This window comes from Solenopsis invicta, chromosome 11 (assembly GCF_016802725.1).
Source record: "Solenopsis invicta isolate M01_SB chromosome 11, UNIL_Sinv_3.0, whole genome shotgun sequence".
Classification (NCBI taxonomy): Eukaryota; Metazoa; Arthropoda; class Insecta; order Hymenoptera; family Formicidae; genus Solenopsis; species Solenopsis invicta.
Genome location: NC_052674.1, coordinates 4,983,001 through 5,009,262, shown reverse-complemented (window position 1 = coordinate 5,009,262; position 26,262 = coordinate 4,983,001). Strand labels below are relative to the sequence as shown.

General features: G+C 36.8%; 1 protein-coding gene across 1 annotated transcript in view; it reads left to right on the top strand.

The window, feature by feature from the left end:
* LOC105194711 (diacylglycerol O-acyltransferase 1) overlaps nt 1–26,262 on the top strand; it is a 98,917-nt gene that overhangs the window by 25,738 nt on the left and 46,917 nt on the right. Inside the window, exons 4-5 of the mRNA XM_026130798.2 lie at nt 12,759–12,811; nt 19,842–19,950. Of these exons, the coding sequence (XP_025986583.1) occupies nt 12,759–12,811; nt 19,842–19,950 (162 nt within the window). The remainder of the gene's footprint in view (nt 1–12,758; nt 12,812–19,841; nt 19,951–26,262) is intronic.

Sequence of the window (26,262 nt, the reverse complement as noted above, 5' to 3'; positions counted from 1 at the left end):
TTGCAAAATTGCAAAAAGGTGGAAACAATTTGGCGGGGTAATTTCCCATCTCTCTAGGATTCATTGATTCTGAATGTTCCTCTAGGTATTTATTTCAGTTGCTTATTTTAGACGCAGTACTCAAGCGTTTTTGCAACTCGATACAACTTGCTTCTGCATCCTCATGACGTTCGAAAAGCTTAACGAGGACGAATCTTTTTCTTAATTTAGAGTTTACCTGATTTATAATTTGTTTGCTACTGAAATTACTTTACTTTTACTTTAAAGTTTTTAATATTTATGCACGTTCCCTGTTTTATCAAATATACATTATGCTATTATTAGCAAACAATAGTCGATTTATATTTAAATTAAACAAATTTAAATATATAAGAAAAGTGCTCAAGAGGCTTGTGCCGATTTAGATTTTACGCTTTAAATCACTATCGTAATATCGTGCAGAATTCTCGGTGGAATTCAGGCTCGTTACGTTTTGCGATGTAATGTTTTTTAGCCTAGACTTTTAAAGTGGGTCGAAATTCAACGAGTCTCGCGTGAAACATAAATTTTAAAGCACGCAAGCCATCGCTCCTTTAAATAGCGAACATATTCCTCGCGTATTGTCCCCTTAGTGCCGCGCAGTGCGCTCGCTTGTTGCGTTTTCATCCGAGGTTGCAAACGCCATAACTTACATACGTGCAACAGTCGTGTACGTGTGCAGTTTTAAATGCGGGTTGCACGCACAATGCTTGCAAATCAGCAACTTTAACAGAAGGATTATGAAAAGTTCACAAATATTAATAATGCGAAATAGAAGAATGAGGTTTAATTAATGACCCAAGTGTTTTTTCTTATCGATTGAAAAACTGACGTTTTCAAATGCGCAAAAGACTTACTTTACATAATCTTCCGCTATGATATTATTACAACGTTATATAATATCTATTCTATATTCATATCCTTTTTACAGAGAAAATGATGAATAACGCTTATAAAAGTAGCATTATCATTCCTTTGATTCTTTTTTAAAAGCGTTAAAATCAATTTGTAGGATTCTATTTTTGCTCTTGATATCTCTCTAAAATGGATCCTTGTATAATTTCTATTTTCCTAACGGTTTCAATCCCCAGTGCAGATTGAACGCGGGCGGCTTATGTCGACTAAGCCGCTATGGGAGGGTTGCATCATTTACACATAAGGGAACGTAATGCTCATGGGAAACTACGGCTAATAGTTCCCGTATTTTAGAATCTGCGTCGAGCGACGTCGCTCCTTCCAACGGGATGCTAAACTCGTTTCCTTTTTACAGCCAACCCGACTTTGTTTCTGTCTGCCCTCCACGGGGTTAGATAGGGTGTGTTACGTTCCTCCTATTCTACGCGACCTTTCGCATAATAATTTTCATAGCGAGCAAGCCGAAATTGCTTTTTAAAGATAAAACGCACAGCGTCGCTGCACCAGTCGCTGAACAATCATTAGTGAATGACTTTAAGAGGAATATAAAATAGTAAGACTATAAAATAATAAATTGCAAATTAATTGATATTCCTTAGATCCACTTTTTATATAAATTTGATTAAAATGTCACTTTTTATTTGAAAATACGAATCTATTTAAGTTCTTTTTATTTGACTTCATTGACCGACGCAGTAACCCTAAGCTCTTTCGCGATTGTGATTGGAATATTAATTACTTGACGTATCAGATATTCAGAGAGTTATTATACACAGAAGTGGAAATATATCCTGGTTTCATTTGTATCTGTTCCATCTATTTCTCTTTGGCGTTATTAAAACTTTCGGTTGTATCACTTGTTAACGGAAATGACAACACATCAACTGTTTCGGTGGATTCCGGTGAATGGCTACAGAAAATGTCGGACTCGAGAATAACATGTCGAATTGAAATTTCGTTGCATGTATTTCTCGACAATGCACGGGAACATCGGACTAATAAAGCCATGCAGTTTGTTAGAAACACGAAGAGTGTGTCTATATTATTATAGTTTCCATATTTCTTTGCCAGACGTAATATTTTATCTCGGTTTAATAAATATTTTGTGACATATTATGTACAATATGAAGATGAAAATAAACATAAAATCATTGTCCATTATCGAAATTCAAGTTATTTTCTTTGCGCTTTGATTTTCAATTTTGTAAAATAGATTTTTCAAATTCAAATTGATTTGATTCAATTGAATTTCTCTATTGAAAATATAAAAATAGACATTCGCAGTAATCATTTACGCAGCTTCATTCCAATTTCGTGACGATTTCGCGATGGATACAGGTCACCTATATTTGTTCGGAACAGAATCGTTGATTTAACAATGACATCGCGCGGAGGGCACACGAGAATAGAAAATAAGGAAGAATCGGGCAAATACATTGGCTCACTTATCGCTTTTCGGGTTTTCGCCCTTCGGGGTTTCCAGGGCGGGGAAATGGACCTTCCCGGGGAACGTGTAACGTCTGTTCGGCGGTTTTCCGGAAGTTCCGAGACGAGAAGTTCCTGGGGTAACTTAAAGTTAACTGTAACTCAATGCTCATAGCCCTCACGCTGTATAACGAGTCCGGGACTAAATGTGAAAGGGTGTGCCAACCAGCCACCGCCGACCATCCAGCCAACCGCCATGATAGCTCACCGGCGAGAGGGTTTGTTCTCATAACGTCTGCAACATTGTCGGCGCCCCGCCGTAGTGTATCTTACTCTCTGTTCGCCGAGCGTTAAGACTGAATCCAGTGAGATTTGCATGCCGTGTCTGTGGATTTCGCGCGCCGAGCACTAGAAACAACCACGCCGCGGTAAAGCAATTAACGATGACCACTACAGCTGTCAATTCCTCTCCGTCACTCGCTGTAATAGAATTTCGCGAAAGAGTCTACTATTGGAAATACGTGAAATGATCTCGTCGCTTTAGATTATGATTGTTATAAATATTTTTTTCCATCGAGAATGTTATTCAGGAATTATTACATTTGTAAAATGATTATTTCGGCGATCTATTTTTTTCTTCTTTAGCTTTTCCCTCTCTTAGTTTTCCCTCGAAATAATTGATTCACATGTCATTTCACGCAGACGGTTTTAAGCGGGTTTGCATTCAGCTTAATATTCAAAACAATTATCACTTTTTCCTCATCTCTTATCCAGACTGCTATCAAAATTATACAAGCGTCGCGAATGAATTCCGCGAGAGGTGAAATTTTAAAAGGACAAGCGCAGCTGAACCGAGCGCCGCCGTCGGAATGAGAGAATTTCGCGCGATAGAGATCGCTTTCGCGTTAATTTCGAAAGGCGAGCTTCCGGGCAAAGTTTTCACTCCGGGTGTGATGTTATACGTTTCGTCGTTCGCGTTGGTCATTAAAGCGCAGAATGGAAACGTGCAGTAACGGGTCATCGTATGAATTACTTAATCCGCGCACGAGCAACACTGCGCGCAAGTAATCGAATCAAATGCGAGATTGCTCTTGCGAAATCCCTCCTCACGCATTCGCTATCTGCGCATTCCTCCCGTTTATTGCCTATGCGTTCGGCCTAGCTAAATGTAAACTTATTACAAATGTGCATCGACCGAACCATTAGGGATGCTCCTTTTTTTTTTACTTTTTCGCTCGTACGCTTCTGATTAGAGACCTTCGATGAGAGCAGTTCCGCGTACCATTATTTTTTTGCATGATCTTCATTCTCATTACACAAAAATCAGCGCGGATAACAAAGAAACATCACCGTAAAACGTAATGTATCCATTAGTGCATGCAAAAAGTATTTTCGCTGGATATTATTTGAGATTGGAAAAAATTACGATTTTGCATATGTTACTGAGGAAAAAAGTATATATTCAGTAATTTATTTATTCACCGAGGAAGAATCGAGAAAGCGTATCATTGATCGAGTAAATATTTAATAACTTTTGAATGATATCGGAAGACCATTTTGAACATTGGCGACAGAAGTGGATAGAGTTTGAAAAATTCAGCTTGCCAGAAATAGCAGAGAGACTGCGGACAGTGAGAAGTAGATAGAACTCTGTAATTTCTACTCCCGAACGAGATTTTCTTCCACAGAAATTTTGAGAACTTTAAAGAAGTAAAAAGTGGGATGAAAATAAATATTGGAATTGCCTGTTTTATACAATTAGAAATTATGGATTTGCGGATCTTGTTTAAGAATGTATAGGACATTTCTCAAAATGTTAAAAAAATTATGAAAAAATTTATAGATTGTTTTATATTGCATTTGAAAATAATAAAAAATAATAGAAAAAATTTGATGACTTTTTTATCCGGATAAAAAGTTATTTCCATAAGAAGTAGCCATGTGCTCTAATAAAAATATAAGTTAATAATGAAATGAAAAATACTGAAAAAAAAATCTGAATTTTGTTATTCAAGTACTTTAAATATTCGAGATGATTTGTGTAAAGTTTCTTTACGATGCAGAGATCAGTTCTGTAAATCAAACAAAATTTATTTATTTATAAAATAACTAAACAGACAATTACAATAAAACTTTGTATAAAACATCTTGAATACTTAAAGTACTTACATAAAAATTTGATTTTTCTTAATATTGTAGGAAATAATTTTATTTTTAATAACAAATAAAGTAAATAAACTATAAAAAATATTAAATAAAAATATGATCTTATTCACGCAACTTTCATATGTATACCTGTATAGTTTATTTGATGTGTTAATATTAAACACATTTCCAAATTTTATTTACTTTGCAGGGGCCGTGTGTCCGATACATCTTAAAGCAAAATGCTGCTATGTAAAATATTAAGAATGTTATAAACTCTTTTTTCAAAGCGATAATAAGATTTAGAGGTAAAAGGGTTGGAAAACGTCATTCTGTGCCGCAGTAGTTTCAGAATTGCGTTTATAAATCTCTTCTGTGTATTGCCCAAAGACGGAAACAGGGTAGCGTCGGTTAAAGCTCGCGGAAGCCTCCGTTCAGTCAGCGGCGCGAGCCCACTCCTGGATTAAGAAGATATAAAGAAAGAGTGGAAAAAGGATTGTCGGGAAGGGGGTGGGAAAAGAAGCGGAGACGTAGAGTGAAAAGAAAGAGCGAAAGAAAGTCGGTATCGTGTATATGTATATCTATATACAGAGAGCCCACTCGGAGATAGAGTATGAAAAGAGGCGATTTTCCGTCCGTGGTTTACGTTACCTTTTTATTACCAGTCGGTAGCGCAACGGCGGCGTCGGCGCCATTGCCACCGCCACCCGGAGGCATCGTTGAGAATGGGCTGAACTACGCGCGTCGAGTGCTAATTACGAATAATTATGAGTGCTAATTAAGGCCCTCCTTTGTCGCGATGGCGCACAGCTACACGCGTCAAGGTGTGATACACGCGCGCTTTTATAGCCAATATAAAGCCCAACGTGTCAACGGGCCGAGATGTAAAAATAATCGGTTTAAATTTCGCTAAAAAAAAACGTTTAAAAACAAATTGAAATGCTTTACAAGCGACACGTGTAATAGCTACCATTTCCCCGTAATTAAAAATATGCACGATTTGTATAATGTCGTCGACTTATCGTCTTTAGAATGAATTTCTTTTCGCGCTTGAATTTTCATGCGATTCCAGCGATGAGACACTGACAAGAACTGAATTAATAAAGCGGAAATAACAGCGACTTATTGAAAGAAGTATATCTTGCGACAATTTTCGCGTTAACTTTAATTACTGTATTAACGCGAGGAGGGTTGAAGACGCTGCAAAATAAGACGCGCCACTGTGCCTATCCGACGTCCGGCGTTTATCAAACTTTCATGAAACGCGTCGAAAGAATGTCGCCAACTCGATGTCAGAATCTAATTAAGATCCGCCCCAGACGGGATTTGATCTCTCTTTCTCTCTCATCTTCGCCATCTCGGGCGATGAGTTTTCGCGAGCTGCGCCGTGCAAAACCGAGCGTCTTCTCGTCCGACGCGACGCGGCAACTCGCAAACCCGTCGGAGACGCTTCAGGCGAGATAGAAGAGACTCACTGTAAAAAAAAAGTAAAAGTCTTAATTAGCGGCTGAGATCGGAGATCGGCTCGAGGCTGGAGAATCGATTATCTTTGAATTCATGGATACCGGTACACGTTCGCCATCATTGTTTTGCATTGATATTTCTCTTTTCTTCTTTTATTCTCTCTCTCTCTCTCTCTCTCTCTCTCCCTCTGTCTCTTTCATTCTCTTTTTCTTCTCCCGATGAAACCTCGGGAAAAATTTCATCCCGTTAACGCAATGGTCTCGTCGTTGTGTGGTAGATTACTGCAATCCGTTAAGGCATCACCCTTGCTCCACGCGAAATACATGTACCGCAAAGATTTCTTTCGTTTACATTAAGCTTTTGACACGGCAGAATTTACAGACGTGAGAAATGTTTACCTCATTGCATCAGAGGAATGAATTTTTTTTTAATTAAGACCAACACTTTTTCTCTCTTTCTCTCTCTCTCTTTCTCTTTCTCTCTCTTTCGCTTTGTCTGGATCAGCATTAATATCGTAACAATATTCTTGCTATAATATTTTCTCAATATTTATCACAAATAAGCACTACAATTATACATTGATTTTTAATTGAGATATTTGAAATATTAAATTTTTCCAAGCGTAACGCATATTTTTAATGATAATATTTACTTGTTAAATCATTAGAAACTAGCGCTTACATAAATATGAAAAGTTCATATTTACTCTGCAAATATCCAGACGGTGATATGAGTTAAAATGCGAAAGATAAAATAAAAAGCAACTTTGTTTTTTCAGTTAACACACAAATTCGATCGTAATGAAACTTTCAGTGTAGGTTAGTTACAATTTTGAATGCGGACCAGCCAAGAGATTATATCAAATATTAAAATTGCTTTTCTCTTATTTTATTCCTTTTTCTCTTCATCTTTTGGTGCATAATAAAATAATTATTTTTGCCTTGTGGAAAAACTCTCGTTGCGTTGATAACTCTTGTTTACTTCCACATTGGATTCTTATAACGTACTACACGGCAAACACTAAGAATAAACAAGCGCATCGCCGTACAGACCGAAATATTTCATCGATTTTTCAACGCTGACGTTTTTCTGGCATTTGTGCAATAAAATGCACTCGGAGGTCGGCCGTGCAATATCGTTTGCAGCATCGGAATCGGCGTATCATTTTAACGGTGATCGTTCATCATTCGTAAATCCAGCCCGTACTCGTCGCGAAACAAACCCGTCACACGTGAAACATTGTTTTCGAGGTATCAAATGGAGTTTAAGAAGATCAAAGAAAAAATGCATACGTCCCTGACGAAATTACGCGACGCAATCGCCGCGGCTCGGTTTGGTACGCGCGATTTGCCCGTGGACCATTAACCCCCTCCTGCTTTCTCATATCCCACCACCTGTCTCCTCGTCAAAGCCATTTTTTTTCTCGTATAATTTCTCTTGGATGAAGCGAGCTCTGAGAGCTTTCGCGATCATGCCCCGCGGTCGGTGTGAAAAACCGGGCGAATTTTCACGACGAAAAGGGTTCCATTAATATCTATTAGCGAGCCGTGCTCGACATCAGCCGGATTTATACATTCCCCGTCGTTCCTCCCGTCACCCCCCCCCCCTTCCTCTGATTTCAAATCCCTCTTTGAATCTCCTGAATTCGCCGGCGTATCGTCGAAGAACAGGAAAAAGATACAAGAATGAGCGAGGAGGCAAAATCGTTGGAGGTATTCTGAAATACGAGACGTCATTTATTTTCATTAATTAACGCCAACATTGGAGTGTCAGAACACCAAAACCGACACTTTTTCCGTTTTATCAATATTCCGACAGCGGTATAATCCCTCGCATTTACCATGAGTTTTCACTTTCATGTAAATATTCCGTCACCTATTCTGTGCTATGAGAAAAAAACGAGAAAATTCGTAACCTTGCAATACTTTTCAAATTCCATCTCTGGAACTTTTGAGCATAGATCGAAAGGGTTTACGAGTTACGCTTGGGAGAAATGTAACAATGATTTCATCAAAAGTTTTGTGGATAGCGAACCTTTTTCAATTGCAGGACGTTTCGAGTTAAGCCCACTTTTCAAATTTAGAGAGTATATATAGAATATTCGAATGTTTTTTTTTATACGCGACATAGTTAGGTTATAAAAAAAATATGATTATTAAGAAATATATGAGAAAGTTGGACAGTACTTAGACATTACTTTAGTATAACAGTTCAGTTGTAATTTATATCATTCATAATTCATTTATACACTGTGCATATTCATGCATTTTGATTGTTCACACGTTTTCTGTATTACTTAATGTACAAAAATATAAATAGGATTCTGTTTCGAATTTTGTCATATATTATAGATCGCATAAAGCGGACAGAGCATAAAACAGGACATCATAACGACGATTTTATTTTGAATTTTACAAATACATTGCATTCTTATAAATGTATTATACAATATTATGTAAATATTGGAAATTTTATTTGTTGCAAAGTGAATACATCGATATTACAAATATTATTGAACAAACCTTTTTTAAAGCGGTTCGTGTACTCGCCGTAGCGTTTCAAATTTGTAACTTGTGTTTATTTTTTTAACGCCCCCTTTTTTATCTCGCGTATTTCGAGCGTTACGTAAATATAAAGATGCGATCAAGGTATTTTCATTGGCATGTCTTATTCACCGATTAAGCTAAAGGGATTGTTTTCGTCGCTTTATTTCAATCCTCTTATCAAAGCGACTGCGCTTCCAATTTCCCCGGTGCTTTTATGCACTTTGAACGATGCGCTTAATTCACCGAATAAACGCCTCCGCGCTTTTTCTCCCGCACGGTCGCGAGCTCGTAATTTGCTCGAAAAAGTGGCCTTGCGAATCGCCCCCAGTTGAGGCCAAAAAGCAGCGGTGACTCGCGAAGCGTATTCGAATTCAAAGGGTTCGTAATTAGTCGACGCGAGCATGTTGTAACAATCGTCGTTTAACTTTTGACCACCGCTTCGAAACGGGCTGGTCTTAAATTTTCTTTTATATCACACATCCAGCGATGAGATTTTTGAAAAGTGAAATTGGATACATAATAGACAGGAAAGCTGAGAGATATTTGCGCGCACAAAAATAAATGATGTGTGCATGTGTATTACGTATGTATGGAAAATGATATTAACGTTTCACGTTCGTGTTTTTTTTTTACTTCCATATTATACTTTTCGCAAGCGATCATTTTTCATAACGCATTTGTTATTACGAAATAATATAACAGCGGAATATATTGACACTGATGTGAATTTCAACGCACGTACGCGACGACAAGTAAACCGGTTTGATAATCCTCTTGCGTAACAGTTGTTGCCATAAATCAAATTAACGTAGAAATTTTCGTCGGGGGAAACATGAAAACGTTTATTGAGCTGTAAAGTGATAATAGTATCATATCGGAGTATATCGCAAAATAGTAAAGTCTCGAACGAGCTTCCAGTCAGTTGTTCAATTGACTGAAAGAATACAAAAGCTGCGCTCTCGATTCATCGTAATCCGTGCGTGATGTGTTTGCAATTAATTTTGCATCTTATTTTACGATAAATTGTGCATTGAAACGTTCGTTTCATTAACCGAGAATACTATCAATTGTGAGAGTGACTTGACTTTCTATTAGTCTGGAGTGACAGAGAGGGAGAAAAGTTTACACGAGACAGAAATTACTATAGTGCCTTTAATTGTGACTAATGTGTTCTTAATTGCCTGCTTTACATTTTGCACGCGTTAGCGTGCGACTTCTTTTCTTTGTTAACTAAAATTAATTTGGGAATTAGCATAGCAGAGCTCAGCGCAACGTTCACGTGCTTAATAACGCCTGTAGAGGCAAAAATATTCGCGTACGCTTACTATTGTAACATGATACTTGCACGTAACTGTGCATGGCTTAATTATGCAGGACATTATATCCGACCTATATCTTACAATAATGTTTCTCATGAAGATTTCGTGAAATCATATTGTTTATCATGTAAACGATAAATTAACTACGTTGTTCTTGTCATGTGGATATCTAATCCGTAAATGATTTGCTTAACTGAAATATTTGCTCACTTAGATTCCATAATATCACAAAAACATGAAAGAATAACGGTGAGCTTTTATGAAAACAAACACTAACTTATTTGTTTTTTCTTTTAAATAAAAATGTTATTGTTCCAATTTTATTGTTTGGCGCAATAACCGTAGTCACAATGTATATTAATATATTTCCCCGGTGTCTCGGAGGGATTAGATATCTTGGAAACACCGCCAGTGTTTTCATTAAGGTGCCATAAACTTGTACTATCAAAATCTTTGATGCCGCAGGCGAATGCATTTCCGGATTTCTTCGCGCGAATCTCCTCGTTGCGACGTGATGCTTTCGCGGTTCCCAATTCTGCGAGTTTGCCTATCATCCGGTTGCATCTCTTAAACTTATTTAAGTTCCGCCCATATTTTATCCCGGAGCGGACGATACTTCGAAGAATACGACGAACCGCTCTTGCGGTGAAATCTTATCCGGCTACAGCGACCGCTATCGTATGGCCCATCCACGCCGAAAACCCACGTAATCTCCGAAAGTGTCCGAGCGTTCTCGATTCTGAAAACGATTGCGGGAAAACGATAAGAACCACGGGATAAAATAAAAGAGATATTTTTGTGTGTTTCGTCAAATCCCGCTGTTGGGATCGATCCTCTCGAATAATCTCGCTCGAACGTAATTTCGTATACGGTGGAAATCCGATTTAATAGCAAAACGCCGGCTTCTCGTTTACAAGTGCGAAGTATAATCGGATATTGGCTCTATAGTTACTACTATCTATTAATGCGTTCTTCGCTCTGCTATGATTCTTTTTTTATATATAGATTAAGATTATTTTCGCGATATTCTGTCTTGTTGATTTCAATACAATTTTAATTTACTCAGTTGTATAATATTAGATGCGCAAGTTGATTCGGTGCCTTTTTTCATAAAATTCAAAGTTTATTCACAAAAAATCAAATAGAGGTTTGATGTTTGAAATAATTTCCATTATTTTCTGTGACTTTGTCCCATCTATCGAGCAGCTGACGAATACTTTCGTGAAGTATAAATTAAAAGAAAAAGCTTGACAGTTTTCGACAGTTTTCTGACAGAGCCGATAAAGTTTTCAAAACTTTTTCAGGCTTCTTCCACTGTCTTAAAATGTACATCAGCCAAGGTGATGTTGGGACGTTTGGAACAGGTGGTAATCCGATGGGACTGGGTCTGAGCAAAAATCCGCATGAAACAGAATTTTCAGCTCAAAGAATGACATCTTCCGTTTTCTTTGCGGCATGTGGCCAAATGTTGTCGTGCTGAAAAATAAAATTTTTACTCCTGATATCACTTTTTGCACATTTTGAATTGTCAGCAACTTCATTCAGAGTAGAACAAATCATTTCTGTAATTTGAGCAGGATTTATTTTCTAATGAAATACGAAAAAATGCAGAATCTTAAATGCTTTTTGGATGTCCATCACGTTCGCTGCTGTTTTGTAAAGTTTGTCTGCTTTGCCAAGGTAATGTTTTGAAAACGTTGAGATCCACACTTGCAAACCGCAAAAGAGTGGGAAAATACTTGTTTAAATTTTAAAACGAAATTATAAGACCGAATGTAAAAGCACCGAATTAACTTGTAAACCTGGTATATATTGACATGTTTCAGCACTTTTTAAGAATACTTGAAAATCAGAAATTTTCTTATGTAATGAATTTGTCGAAGGTTAATATTGAATTAAATTTTGAAACAACTCAAAGGAGATTTCAGGAAAATTAAGAAATTAAATAACAATACTTTTTTCTTTTAACGAATTTTATCTCTAAAATATTTAATTATAATCATTAACACTTTGACTACTATTTTGATATTGCTTTCGAGTTTGAGCTTAATAAATCTAGTATATTATTTTAATACTTTAATTTTTGTAATATCTTGATACAGTTTATATTATTTTTTTCTCATAAATAAAACCGTCACCCACACAAATCAATAATGGGTTTTTGCAGAAATCGAGAGATATAAATGTCACGCTCGTCAAAGTATTAATTTATAATGACTTTCCACAAACACGCTTCTTTATGGATCGTTCCAATCAAATGCTTGATTTTTTTCCAAACGCAAACGTTTGACGAGCGTTATAATGCGCCGCTTGCATGGAAACCATAATGCAAGACAGCAATAAAACGCAGACGATCTTGCGGTAAAAAATTTAAGCGAATACATAATTACGCAACGTACATCTCGTTCTCATTCTGCAGAATTGGGACCGCGGACGATATTGTTTTCCACGAGCTCCAGGCTCGACGTACGCGGCGCCCAATCATACTTCCGTTTTATATCGAGTGCTATTTTGGATGATTTATCGACGAGACGCTTTCGTCGCTGTTAGCTCGATATCGGCTCTTCCTCCCTTTTTTTATGTCCTCCCTACCGAATGCATCGAGAGCGATGCTCTCGATCACCGGCAGCGTTTATCCTCGCTGCACAGCCTTCACCACGCTCGCCTCGCTTCCTCTTCCTCTTTGCTCTCCTCTCACTCTATATCGTCACTCGGAGTGACAAACCCTTGTCACTTCCTCTCTTCAACCCTCTCTTGGACCAGGATCGGCCGATTGCACATTTCGACGTTTGGCCAGTTTTAAAAAGTGAGAAGAGAAAAAAGCGAAAAGAAGGGAATGAGAGCGAGAAAATAGAAGGAAGCGAAGGGAAAGCGATGTAAGCCATATGATCGATAAACGACCCCTTTCATTTTATTTGTTTTGCAGATTCTACTGTACCGGTGGGCCTTTGTCTCCTGATCGAGAAAGGACTGTCTGTGGTGAGTGAATTTTTCTTCCAAATATTTTGGTATACATATGTATAAGGGTCGTGCGAGCGGAAAGTGAGCAAATCCAATATCCGGGTAATCGACTGAACGATAGTCGCGCGATACCGCAGCTCGTTCGACAAGGGAGGCGTTACATTGTAATTTATTGCCCCTAATAGCGTCGACGCTTTTACATTGTATCGATTGGAAATAAAAAAATCGGTGAGGTTGCATCAGTAACAGCTTTGTGAAATTTTGCGTGTGATTAATTTATTTATTCTCTTTATGTAGTCGATGAGTTAAGCACTGTAATCATTCAAATTTTTATTAATCTGACATGTTTTATTCAAAACTGTACGAATGTATCTCAAAAGGTATTTATAAATGATTATACAGAGGAAAGCAATATTAAAAAAACAAAACGTTTTGTATTTGAGAGAAAATATTATTTGTTTCTGGCATATTTATTGTTAATATATAAATTCGATCATGTAATTAAAAAACATTTTTATAATATTTCTAAAATTTGTATACTTATGCTACATCTTTTGGATACACGACTAATTATTTCAATTATTTTTTATTTAACATATACAGTTGGAAAAATTACAAAATGGAAAATTACAAAAATAATTTTAAAAATATGTTAAACTAACACAATTTGCATGTATATTTATTAAATATGTGCAAATTGTATTACTTTAACATATTTTTTAAATTATTTTCACAATTCTACATTTTATGTCTATTAAGTTCAGTTAACATAGCAAACATGTGTTAAATTTACACATGAATATGTTCATTACTTAACACAAAAACTTTAGCCAGCAAATTTTTTCACAAATGTACACAAATTTTCCAACAGTGTAGATTTATGAAGTCAGAGCGTAGACGGGTAATAAGCAAGCAATTGCGCTCGTTCGCAATTGAATTCATTTGCGTGCTTCGGAAATAAACGCGCTGAAATTTCGTTGTATGAAGTCCTAGATAATCAAGAGCGAAACAAAGAAAATTCTTAAACTGGCAGATAAGTTATCTACGTCTTTTCGCCTTCTTGCTCATAGTGAGCATCGAAGAGCAACTAGAAATAAAGGGAAAGATAAATTCAAAGAGAAATAAGCATGAGGCGCTGAGAAGTACATTGCACGCTTTTCACGTTTGACTTGCTATTTTTTTTCCTCTTTTTTTTATAGAGGAACGGACAACTAAATAATAATGATATGGGGAACTCGCGACAAGTAACTTTCTACAACTTTCAGAGAAAAGTACCGGAACACTATCAGGGGAGACATTTATTGCATTTTACCCTTCCTCGAGCTCTCGCTCGGTGAACTGTCGATGAACTGTCGAGTCCACCTCTGTGAAATATTCTGAAACATTACTATCCAAGGCAATAAGAAGGGTATATTTTGTTTCACAAACTATTAGAATCTACCAACGATGAAGAATATATTTGTCGCATTATGCCTATACATTTTATCGTGAAATATTCTCACTTTCTATCTCACTTTCCACTCAGCTTGGACGTCCTTTTATAAAGGTTACATAATACTTTCATTGATAAAGTGCAATGATAAAATACGATGTAAAACTAGTTTGTTCGAGCTACAATAAAAATCTATGTTACAACTTTTTCCTGTTAAACATAAATGGAATCTTTAAACGATGCCCTTTCACAATAATTACGTTATCAAGTATCGCGGTTCGGCAACGACGTATTTCATTATCCCTTTGAACGATCACCGTAATGTCCAGGAATACTGCTTAAAAATCAGTATAGCACAGATCATCGGTCGTAGCTCGATCGAGGTGCGCGGATAAATCAATTCGATCGATTTGACGATCCCTCGGCTGGCAGATTAACGCGGCGATATTTTTCCCAGTGGCGACGGTGAAAGTCGACGATGCCATACATAGTGTTTTATCTGCACCGATAATACTGGCAGGGGTTTTAACATCGAAGCTCTCGCACACTGGTCCCTTATCGCCATGTCGTAAAGGTGATCGTCGGTCGTTGAAACGCGCCCGATTATCGTCGCAGCGTGAAGTCGTCGATCTCGGTCATCATGCGAATTAACAACGAGTCCCCCGTCGTGCAATCGTTATGCATTCCCTTATCGTCGTAAACGCTTAAATCGTAATGTAGATGTGCCACTAATTACATTGCACGGCTAATGGCAATTTCGCGACGATTAAATGTGATTCGATAAGTCGCAGATTAAAGTAATACGCAGATGGGGGCATAAATTTTCGATTGTTCTGCGATTATGAAATTCGGTAAAATAACAAGTAACGGAAACGGTAAAATAGGAATAATTAATTTTGGGACAAAGATACGTATTATTGTATATTCGCATTTGTATATTCTCTCATACGTGGATACACATAGATACCTTCGTGCATACGCAATTACTTAACGTGATGTATAATCAGCTCGATACAATTCACAATGTCTGTCCAAGCGTCGAACTCGATTTGCCGATCTCCTTTTCTGAAATGAAATCCATTGACATACAAACGCTGTCGATGCCCCACTAACGCACGCAATAATTACCACTCTCTGATTAATCGTCGGCCGCTAATCGACTAATAATTCGGCTAATGACGAACGCATAATTACAACGTTGTATGAATAATTCGGCCAGAGCGCGCAGCACCGTATGAATAATATATAGCAAATTAATACTCAGAACTAACATATCGCGCGCAGATAACTTATGCTCCCGTTTTCCCATGTATTTCGCAACCATTTACGTGATCACGCTTATTCGAATGAAATTGTCGGCTTTTATTATGCGACCCGTACGTGCAATTCGTACCGTTTAATAATTTAAAATACGTAGGTATCTGATGGCATGGAAAACTTATCGGCCACGTTTGTTTGCCAGTTGCATTTTTTAACCGTCACGTCAACCACGAGAATGATATGCGGTGCGCTAGTAGTGAAGATATGATGACGACTATGACAAATGTATCCATTTTCAGAATATACAGTCCGGGCTTTATGCAGCATTTATGTTTTGCACTTAGCTTCGGTAAATATGTAATACAAATAAATATTTCAGATAATCCTGATAAAAAAATAATTTTTCTTTATAAATTTAACAAAACAGCACTGTAACAATAATATCACTAATATTTTTTAAATGCTTTAACAGTTTGTACGTTGTGAAAAACTCTGCAGCTGTTGAATTGATTGAAATAACAGTAAAATGTGTATATCTCTTTAAGCCTTGCTAATCATATTCACGAATTGACAAATTATTTTCTCTTAATTAAAAACTCCTCCTACATGATATCGAATTTATTTCGGATATGGTTAAAGGAAGAATTGTATTACTTTTTTTTTATTGTATTTGCACTGGAACGTACAGTTGGAATCGTATATATTTTTAAGCATTCAATACACGCCTATCTCCGTATTGAATTTATGGTATTCTTTTGTATAGCATAATTGGGTCAAGCGCTCCATAAATATTTGACCGGAAAACATGCTTTTTGTTTTCCATGCTTTCGTCCGTATGCCGGGCGATCTCTCACGAATAGGTTTTAATTTTCAACCACGTGATACCGTTTACCCGTTACATATTTTTCCAGTTTCATTATTTTAGTAACGCGTATATTATACTTTTTTTGTTTTTTCCTTTGTTGTTGAAATTTCAATGATTAAGCTTTAGGATTATCGAACCTCGATTTTTAATAATGCAAAAAAAAAAATTATGCTTTTATATTATAACCGAATATTCAAATATTATATATTACGGATTTTTTTAATTTTCCCTTTTACTATAGACTCATTAATTACTGCAGGATTCGACAGACAACATGCTTTCGAAGGAATTTCTTCTTAACGGTCCTCTAAGGATCTCCCTTACATTCTTCATTGACTGAGTTCCGAAGAAATTGTAAAACTGCATTCTTTATGAAATGTACTCTTAGTCTTTAGGGGTAATTACTTCGGATACAAAACTTCGCGAGGTGCGAGAGCATAAAACGAGGAGTTTTTGCAGCTAAGTGCGCGACGCGGAAGCGAAATATTTTCCGAACGAACGAATGTTTCTCACCGTGGGCGTTTGTTTCCGCGCCATAATAACTTGCCGGTGATAAATCACGCTCATGCGATACTTTGTCAAACGGATCCGACAGCCCAGTTTAAATAATTAACCTTTTGTCCCGGACGGGTGTGTAATTTTTTATTGAATTCTATAACAGCGACCAACTGCGCGCTATCGCACGAATGAAATACCGTGATTCAATATTGTGAGCGCTGTGACGACGACTGTGATTTATATCCTCCTTTGTAACGCACTTTGTCCTGATAATTAATCTCGTAGTAATCTCACGTTTTGCGTATTCGCAGTAATTTTTATTCAGGCTCTTGTTTTTTTTATTTTACAAATCTGCCCTTTGGTAGAATCGCGCCTTTTAGATGCTGCGCACGTTTTGATGTATTCATATAATAAATTGAATTCAAAATTAATCTTAAACAAAAATTAATTTTTCTCCAAATACTAATGATACTTCCGTGGAAGTTCATCTTTTATAAAGAATCAAGGATTTGTTTATATTCTTTTGTTTATAAAATTGTGAGAATTATTAATAACATAGTAATTAAATCTTCCACTATTGTATCATCCGTAATAAGATACGATTTAAATAAATCATTGCCACTGTTGCAATATTTAAGTTTTTGTAACTTTTACCGTATCGGAGCGATAGATTACATCTCGTTGCCGATATATCACGTATATCAACGTATCAATGATTTACACGCATCAGAATCCCGTACGTTTTCAGCCGAGCACGTTGACCAAGCCCAAACAGAGGAAATGGTTATTTACTTAATGAAATACAAAATTATAAATATATCAGCGTAGAATTTATATAACCGTAATAATTTTCCGCTATCTTTGCACGTTTCATAACATTTGCAATGTTTTCCGTAGTATTAAATTGTTTACCCGCATACTTACTAAATGAATAATCTTTCGCAATTACACGAGGCATCCTATAACCATATAAAATAATTTTATAGCTTGTTCTAAGGATTGACACGGAAATTTTAGTAATAAAATAGACTTCTTAATTTCTTTTATAATACTTGTATTTAAAATCAATTTTAATTTTAATGAATAAATTATCAGAATTTTTTATCTGGAATTCTTCCAATACTGAACATTATTTTAATATAAACCTGTAATTCAAAAGTAATCTTTAATTATAAATATTATTAATGAGAGTTTCTACTGCTTTCCATTAACTAAATCATTTTAAAAAATTTGAAAAATTCTTTTTTGCTTACACTTAGAAAAAAAGTGTTTAATTTTAAGATATTAAAATGTTTTATATTTTAGTTTTAAATGTTTCGTGTTTAAATAAAAAATATTAAAACATGTGACACTGAAATCTTTAAATGTTTTCATGTTTTTAATCCAAACACCATTTAAAACCAAAATATTTTTAAATATTTAAAAGACGGAGACATAAAACATTTTAATAATCTCAAAATTAAACATTTTTTTGAGTGTATTTCATGTTATTCATATTCTCGATTTTAATTTTGCTCATTATTTAAATTATTTGATTCAACGTTTTGCGTGTCGTTTCTTTGTCGATAATTCGAAAATAAATAAAATACATATCATGGAAGGTGCACGCTATTTACATTCGAATCAACAAGCGTCGCGTTAGAGAAATAATTGTTGGTCAAAATATCGCAATACGTGAATTTTCATTCCAATTGTTTTGATTTGAGCAGCAAATTGATAAAATGCGCAACATACATACATTTCTTGAATAAGCAGCCGCATTACTCTCTAATTCTTTGGAGTGGAATTCCACTCTAAAAATATGAAAATCCTGTCAGTCTTGATAAAGAGTGGCAGGATTTTCACACTTTTAGAGTGGAATTCCACTCTTTTAGATGAAATTCCACTCCAACAAATTTAGAGAGTATGTTTACAAATCGTTAATAATGAGAGTTAAACGATAGCGCGAGTTGTTAATTGTTTATAAAAATACTCGCGTCTTTTCATAACATTTGTCGCAGTCATGCACGCGGAGTAGCTGCATAAAACAGCACGTGTTCATCAGAATCTCTCGCAGCGCGAATGATAGTAACAGTGCCCTTGACTACGCAATATTTATAGTACGTACGCCATGCAAGTCGAGCCGAGCAATTTTGCAAAATTTTAATACGTCAAATGGAATTTAGACACGAGCTAAATCGCACACAAAGTTGTTATCATTCGTTTGCAATGCAATATTTCGCAACTATTGGCGCGTGGCCTTCACCTTGTCGTTCCGACGCACTGTGTGTTACGAAAGGTCGTTTAACACAATCGTCGCGTTGTCAATCGCTCCACATAGTAACTCTCGAGTGGTTAGTGGCCGTGACACGTGAACCACTCTCTGTTTCGCAATTATTTCTCAAATTGCAATCGCGGCAAATGTAGAGAAACATTTAGTGCAATTATTCCACATGTGAATATTCTTTATCCGTACAATCAATTAACTCCTGTAATTGTAATTATGTTTAGACTACTCGTTAAAAAAGATACTTCACCGTTTCATAATTCGCAATTTAAAATACAATTTTCAGATATTGATTGCAAGTTATAAATGTTTTATTTCGAGATTTATGAGAGGTAATTGTTACTTTAATTAATGTTTTAATTCAAACGTACTTATGTGTTACAAGTTAGCTTAAAATGTGAAAAAAAAGAATAAAAGTATTCTAAATGAATTTTATCAAGATGATTTTATTGGAGTATGCATATCTCGCGTAATTTTTTCATTTACCAGTCATTTTGTCGCGAAATATCTAATATATCCTTTTCTAAAATAAGTTTAGTCTAAACATTCTGTTTTTTTTGCAATAAATAGCTTGTATCTGCTGAAAATGCTTAAACAAAATTTGCTTTCAACAGTGTCCATCATTTTAGTTCCTCCGCCGTCATTTCACGTCGGTGATGTTGTGTGCTATGCATTGTGTGCAAGCCACTTCCTGTTGTAACTTATATCTCTTTATTTTCTGTCGCAGGATATCATAGCTCATGGCACGGGAATGGTGTTCCACGTCATAAACCTCGTTGTGATGGTACTGATGCCGATGGTGGTCATCCACGTGAAGGATTCCGGGTTCAGCTTGGGTAAGCGCCATTTTACGTATCGTTTCACTTGCGAATTTCGTGCACTTGCATCTACACGATATTACTTACGTGATTACTTACGTACAAGCGGTTCAAGATCGAAATAACTTACGTAAGTAACGTTCTCGAATTACTCACGTCGCGATTGAAATAATTGTCGCTGTACACGCGGAGAGGTGCAAATTTACGTAGTCGTTTACCGTGACTTTAGAAACCATTTGTGTATTTCTGAGCCTCGTTTATCGCGCGAATCCGTTTTTTTTTCTCCATGACACATAATTAACCCCTTTTTGCACGCCACGTTTCTTTACTGGTATACGTATACTATTTATGCGTTCACGAATATATATCATTCATAAAAATGCTAACAAAGTCTTATATAACGTAGTATACATTTTTGTTCTCAAACAATTTTCTTTTTTTTTTAATACATAGAGTGTGCAACAAACATTGAAATACTATTGCATTAATAAATTGTATACATATTTCCAGTATGCAAAAGTTAAGATACATATTATTGAATAATGAAATAATTTATTTTTAATTGCATGTCATTTCTGTGTTCATTATGGCGCGCTCATTTATTCTCGGAGGAGGAATCTATCAAAAATTCTATTTAAATGCAATATGTATGGTCATCCGCACAGATCGATGCACCCGGGGAGCGCCGTGGAAGGTCGCAGAGTTCATATGCAAATGCAATTACTTCGTGTTCTCTTTTATCTACAACTTCATGAGTGCTCGAACCATTCGTCTTGCGTTAGCCTATTAAGACAAACGGTTGTGATAGACATTTTAATTCCCAGCTTATAATTTTTAAACTGAAAGCGCGAAATCGCGAATTGTGCGTAATCTCATTACAGCGCTCATCAATTAAATCAGAGATCTAATCGCAACCTTATTCTTTTTTCTCGGATTGCGTGTCATAGCCTCTTTTTGTTCGAAGAAAAGTAATTAAAACGTAACTGCGTTTGCGAGCGTTGAAGCGGCGCTCTTGTCTAATTAAAGGAATTTAAATTAATTCTTATGGTGCAGAGGCGCACTCTGTAAGCGGACGATCGATTCGATAGGTGTATTGTCGCGCGCGGCGATCTAATTTAGTTTTTCACTCTGAATGACGAATAATCGCGAGAAAAAGTCGGAACTTTATGGAAAATCGTCTGGACTTTAATTAAAAGATCTTTAATCGCAGTCGCGGCGCCCAGCGTAATAAGCCAGTGTTCTTCCGGTAATCCCGGCCGGTATTGCATTTTTTAATATTCTCTATCATTTACATATTTGACATAAAAATACAGATAAATCCGCGCAAATGTCTCGAGTCAAATGAATCGACGCGCCTTTCTTCTTGTATTTGTTAAAACGCTCGAGGAAAGAATCTCGTATCGCTAACTTTGTACCGATGAGTATCTCCATCATCCGTCTTTTACGACGCTTCATTTCGGTAAAGTTGAGGAAGCTTTTGATTCTGTCGTGATATTCGGCCGTCAGTCCGATATAGTCAACGATAGGATGAGAAAAGAGATTTGCCGATTGATCGCAGTTTGGATAAAACGGGAAAACGCGAACTTGCGGAGAATAGAATTGTCAGATCTCGAGGCATTGACAAAGAAGGATCTATCAGCTTTACGGAAGATAAATTTGTCTTGCAATAGAGTTAACTACGTACGTGTGCAGTCGCATTAAGTACTCTGCTTCAGCTTTTTCAATAGATTACTTCAATAGATTAGATAGTATTAAATTTCCAAGTGGGAAATACTGGCTCAGTACTAACTTTTAGTATTGAGTACACGGTATTCAATTCCAAACGTACTATATCGTACTTATTAAACGTACTTATTCTTCTTGGGGGAGGGGGGAGTTTAAGCTTCTGCTTCGCGCTAGGAGACAATCTTTTAATTTTAAACATGATACCAACTATCTATCGATAATATATTAATTTAGTACCGATGCTCAATATATTCCTTTGGTCAATTCCGGTATGGACCGAAAATAGTCGACAATATATTAGATCAGTACTGTTCAATATCAATCCATTATTAGACTAGTCATAACATTGTTACTTGAGTATTGGTTATTCAGTACAAAACCAGTACTGAAATATGAAACTCATTTTTTGCTGCGAAATATGAAATCGATACCTCGCCAGGATTCAATACTGGTTTAATGTATTCTATTTCCATTTAGGTACGGAAAGGAAACGTGCGGAAATTAAAAACAAAGATTTTTCTTTCTTGCGCGAAAAATATTATCTCTTTCGTTCCTTTATTGTCAATCTTGTTACCAAAATTCCTGTTATAAGCAGGCAAATTTTTACTTAATTGTTATACATGAATATTCTCGAGAACATTAAGACATTAAATTGCGAATAATTCGAAGTTTGCGATCGTATAAAGTTTCCTTAGCCATTCTTTGTGGTCGCGATTTCACACCAGAGAACTCTCAGATTGAACGGTAATGGATGACAATGAAACTTCAAAGTTGGATCGAAGCTTTTGAACTTTGACAGGAGAACATATGACCTCCTATCATCGGGGATGCAGTGTAGTCGAAGGTGAAGGATCGTCATGCTTCAAACTCCGCGAGATTTACTTCACTACTACGAAACTGGAAGCGTTACTGTTCTCGCGGATATTGAAACATTTGAAAACTCGTTATTACAATAACTGTGATAGTTATAAGTTAGGTTTCGAAAATTGAATATGAAGTATAATGACTGTATTTTGTACAATATTCTCTATCAAGAGAGAATAGAGGGAAGTCGTATTGAGATCTTTTAAAACAAAACACTCTTATTTTTCGGAAAAAAATTTTTAATTCATTAATACTGATAAAAACATGACCTGCTTAGATAATTAAAGAAATAATTTTTTTAATTACACTAGTAATACGTAAAAAAATTAATTGTTTATTATTATGTAACTGCAATAAATACCAAGAAAAGATAAATTGTCTTTTAACAAAAACGAATTTGCATACATATTTGCATGAGCAGAAACTATATAAAAGATAGCACTTAGAAGCTACCATAAAGAAATAGAGACAGAAAAATGGTGGGATAGGAAAGGGTGGGACATTAGCGTTTTGTCAGATAGATACATATAAAAAGTAATACTTAAAAAGGAAGCAGTTCTCGGTGAAAATCTAGAAATCTTTGACGAGAGTCCAAGAAATCTTTAAGAACCTTATTCTTCCTTTTTACTTTCGTCCGTAAATCGTCGGGGACGGGCATCCCGGGAGAATCTTCGTTGGCGTAAATGCATCTTTACATCCCGACTCGCGTAAAGACATCAAGATCCCAGGTGTCTACGTGAGTGAATATACTTTTGAGTGCACGCTCTCGTCTCGCATGTTGAAGGGTCGGGCATCTCGGGTAAAGGGGCGACAGGAGGGATACTACCGACGGCGCAAAGAGAGAGAAAGAGGAGAGGAGCGAGAGAGACTTTCTGTGAAAGAGCCCGGGTCGTCCAGACGCTTGAACCAAAGCCACTGCACTCCCGCTCGCAAAGCGCACTCGGCTACGACTACGGAAGTTTTAAGAAGCGCTTAGGCAGTCCAAACTCGTGTGAATCTTTGCCTTTCGCGCCGCTGTGGCTTCCAGTTTCTTTCTGCGTCCTTCTCACGTTGCCTATAAAAAGATCTAGTTGCAATGAATTTTTCTTAAACGCAATACACCGTTCTCTTTACAGCGAAGATTTCTTTCTGATTGATCGTTTACTGTTTTTATCGTTATTAATTATTACCGTTATAGTATTTTTTCGACCTCCTGGATAATGACATGTCAATCTGCAATCATCTCAATAAACGTAAAATCATTGTTATCATGTTATAGTGATATTCAATTACATGTAACGTTTTTAAATACATTGTATTATATTACTGTGTACAATAGCAATATAAATACAAAAACTTTGATCATGACTTGCTTGTTAGAGATAATGTTTTTAAAACGTTTTTTTTTTTTATTTTCAACAACGTTTCGAGATAAATCATGTATCAAATATTATAAATATTTTAAAAATATTTATACAGTATTTTATGAAACATTATTTTAAAAATACACAAGCAGTCAATATTTCACTATAAATCTCGCTACTGGGATTGTTATTATAATTCCGTTTCAGCAATATAAGCAATCTGTAATTTTTTCATAATTTTCTTAACACATTGAGAAATGTCCTTTGCATTCTTAAATTTACTTGATTCTATCCGCTCTTGTTTTATCGAAATAGTAATGTTTCGCGTACTTGTATTCATCGCGACAATTGTCATTGCTACATCCACACGGTGATTGTTTTTTTTTTTTCAAATGCGAACGTCGAACGATTTAATTCTCCCATTCGGGCTCCTCGTTTGGCTGAACGGCGGGGTTAAAACACCCAAAAATCTACAGTGAGAGAGCGGCGTGACACGTAGCACATTGCCGAAATCACGATGGTCGATGCGAAAGCATCAACTATCGGACGTCGAATTTCGCTCATTTGGAAGTGCTCCTACAGGCGAGCGTGCCGTGTTTTTTTTTTCTGTTGATACTGCGAAACGTGACACCCGATAGAAATGCGACATGGACGTCCTATAGCCTTTCGACTAGCGCTCTTTCTCGCTCCTACCGTTCGCCTGTATGCGCCTCGTTGTCGCTCTCGCAACCGCACTAGTCCACCCGCACTTTCCCGTGCAGTAGATAGCCGCAAACGCAGTAAAAGGCGTCGAGTGTTTGCCGCACAGTTAAGTGGTACCATATTGTCGTATAGAGAGGGTTCTCGCCTTTGCTTCGACGATTGGACGCTTGTCGATGTAAACACAATCGCGTGACGATCCGTCGAAAGCCCCGTTCACCGAAAATGAAAGATCGTATAACAGCAATTGTCAATATTGCGATTATCCCATTGAACTTGTCAAAGATATATTTTATATATATATATATATATACGTTTTACAGATAATACACCTTTACGATAAATATTTTTATTTACAGGTATCAAACAGTACAGAATTCTCGCTGATTAGTTCAGTAGAAAAGTCGTTCATTGATCGGACATGAAAGGGAACCTTGTAATATTGCAACTTTCTAATTAGTCTCTCATCTCTCTCGACTTATAAAATAAGCTGCTATGCTTTGCTTTACACATTTGTTGATGAAATATTCCGCAAAATTATTATTATTATTAAATTAACTTAGATGTGGCTTTCTAAAGTTGATGAAAACGAGAAACTCACGCCTGCATGTTGCAATTCAGATTTCATGAAAATATAATATATTTTAATTAAATTTTGAGTGTATTTTAGTTAAGAATTTTCTTCTATCTGCTTTGCCCTCTGACGTTAATTTACGCTATTTTGCCCAGATTTCTGGTCAAATTATAAATGACATAATTATATGGCAACGTTTAATATTTAAATGTCCCCTCGTTGCATTCGCGCACCTGTCTATTACGTTCTCGTTATGATTTTAAGTGCGACTTTCCCGAATTTGGAATGTTTGCTTTTCCTGCTTTTCGACCGACGACGACTATCTGGCTCGGCGCAATAATCTCTGTACACCCGGGCGCGAGTGCGAATCTAGTCACTCGAAATTACTGGTCCGCCCTCGCGGTATTTGCAAATTCTTGCTGCACACTCTTCGCGGCGAGCTGTCACGAGCAAGCGGACATACTCGAGCGCACATATAATCCGGGCATTCTAATAATTCTCCGCCTCCCCGCCCTTTCAATTTCGCAGTCGATCCATAAATTTGTTCCTGAAGTGCGCGCACTTGGCGCACGCACTTCGCAGCCGCGTGTAAAAGTCGACTCCTCACAGACACGACTCGACGCCGTTAATAGATTAACGAAAAACGAGAGAATTAATAGTGTAATATTACAGACAAAGACAAAAAGACAAGTAAGTTATTCCATGCCAACCTCAGTGCCTCAGTGCGTGCTAGTGACAGGCGATGAAAGTGCGCATTTATATGCGTAAATCTTAAAAGTTTTACCTTTATCAAGGAGACATATCCTGCCGGATATGCCGCCGCTAACGCTAGGCTAACGAGCGTACGGCGAGCCCGTAAAATCTCAGCGTGGTGGCAGCCGCCAGATGGAAACGCAATATCATATTCCGCGAAACAAAAGCCGCGGTTGAAACTCTTTCGCGAATTAAGGCAGGCGGGCGTGTATTCTCCGCGCTTCTTGTTTACGCGGACGCGATGCTCGCGTTAACGTCCGCGAACGGAAATGTCTTCACCGTATATTATTATGGTGCCGTGACGCAAATGCCGCGATATTCTACGCGCGTTTGCCACGGTCGCCGCGGCATCCGTTGCCAACGTTAATCCTA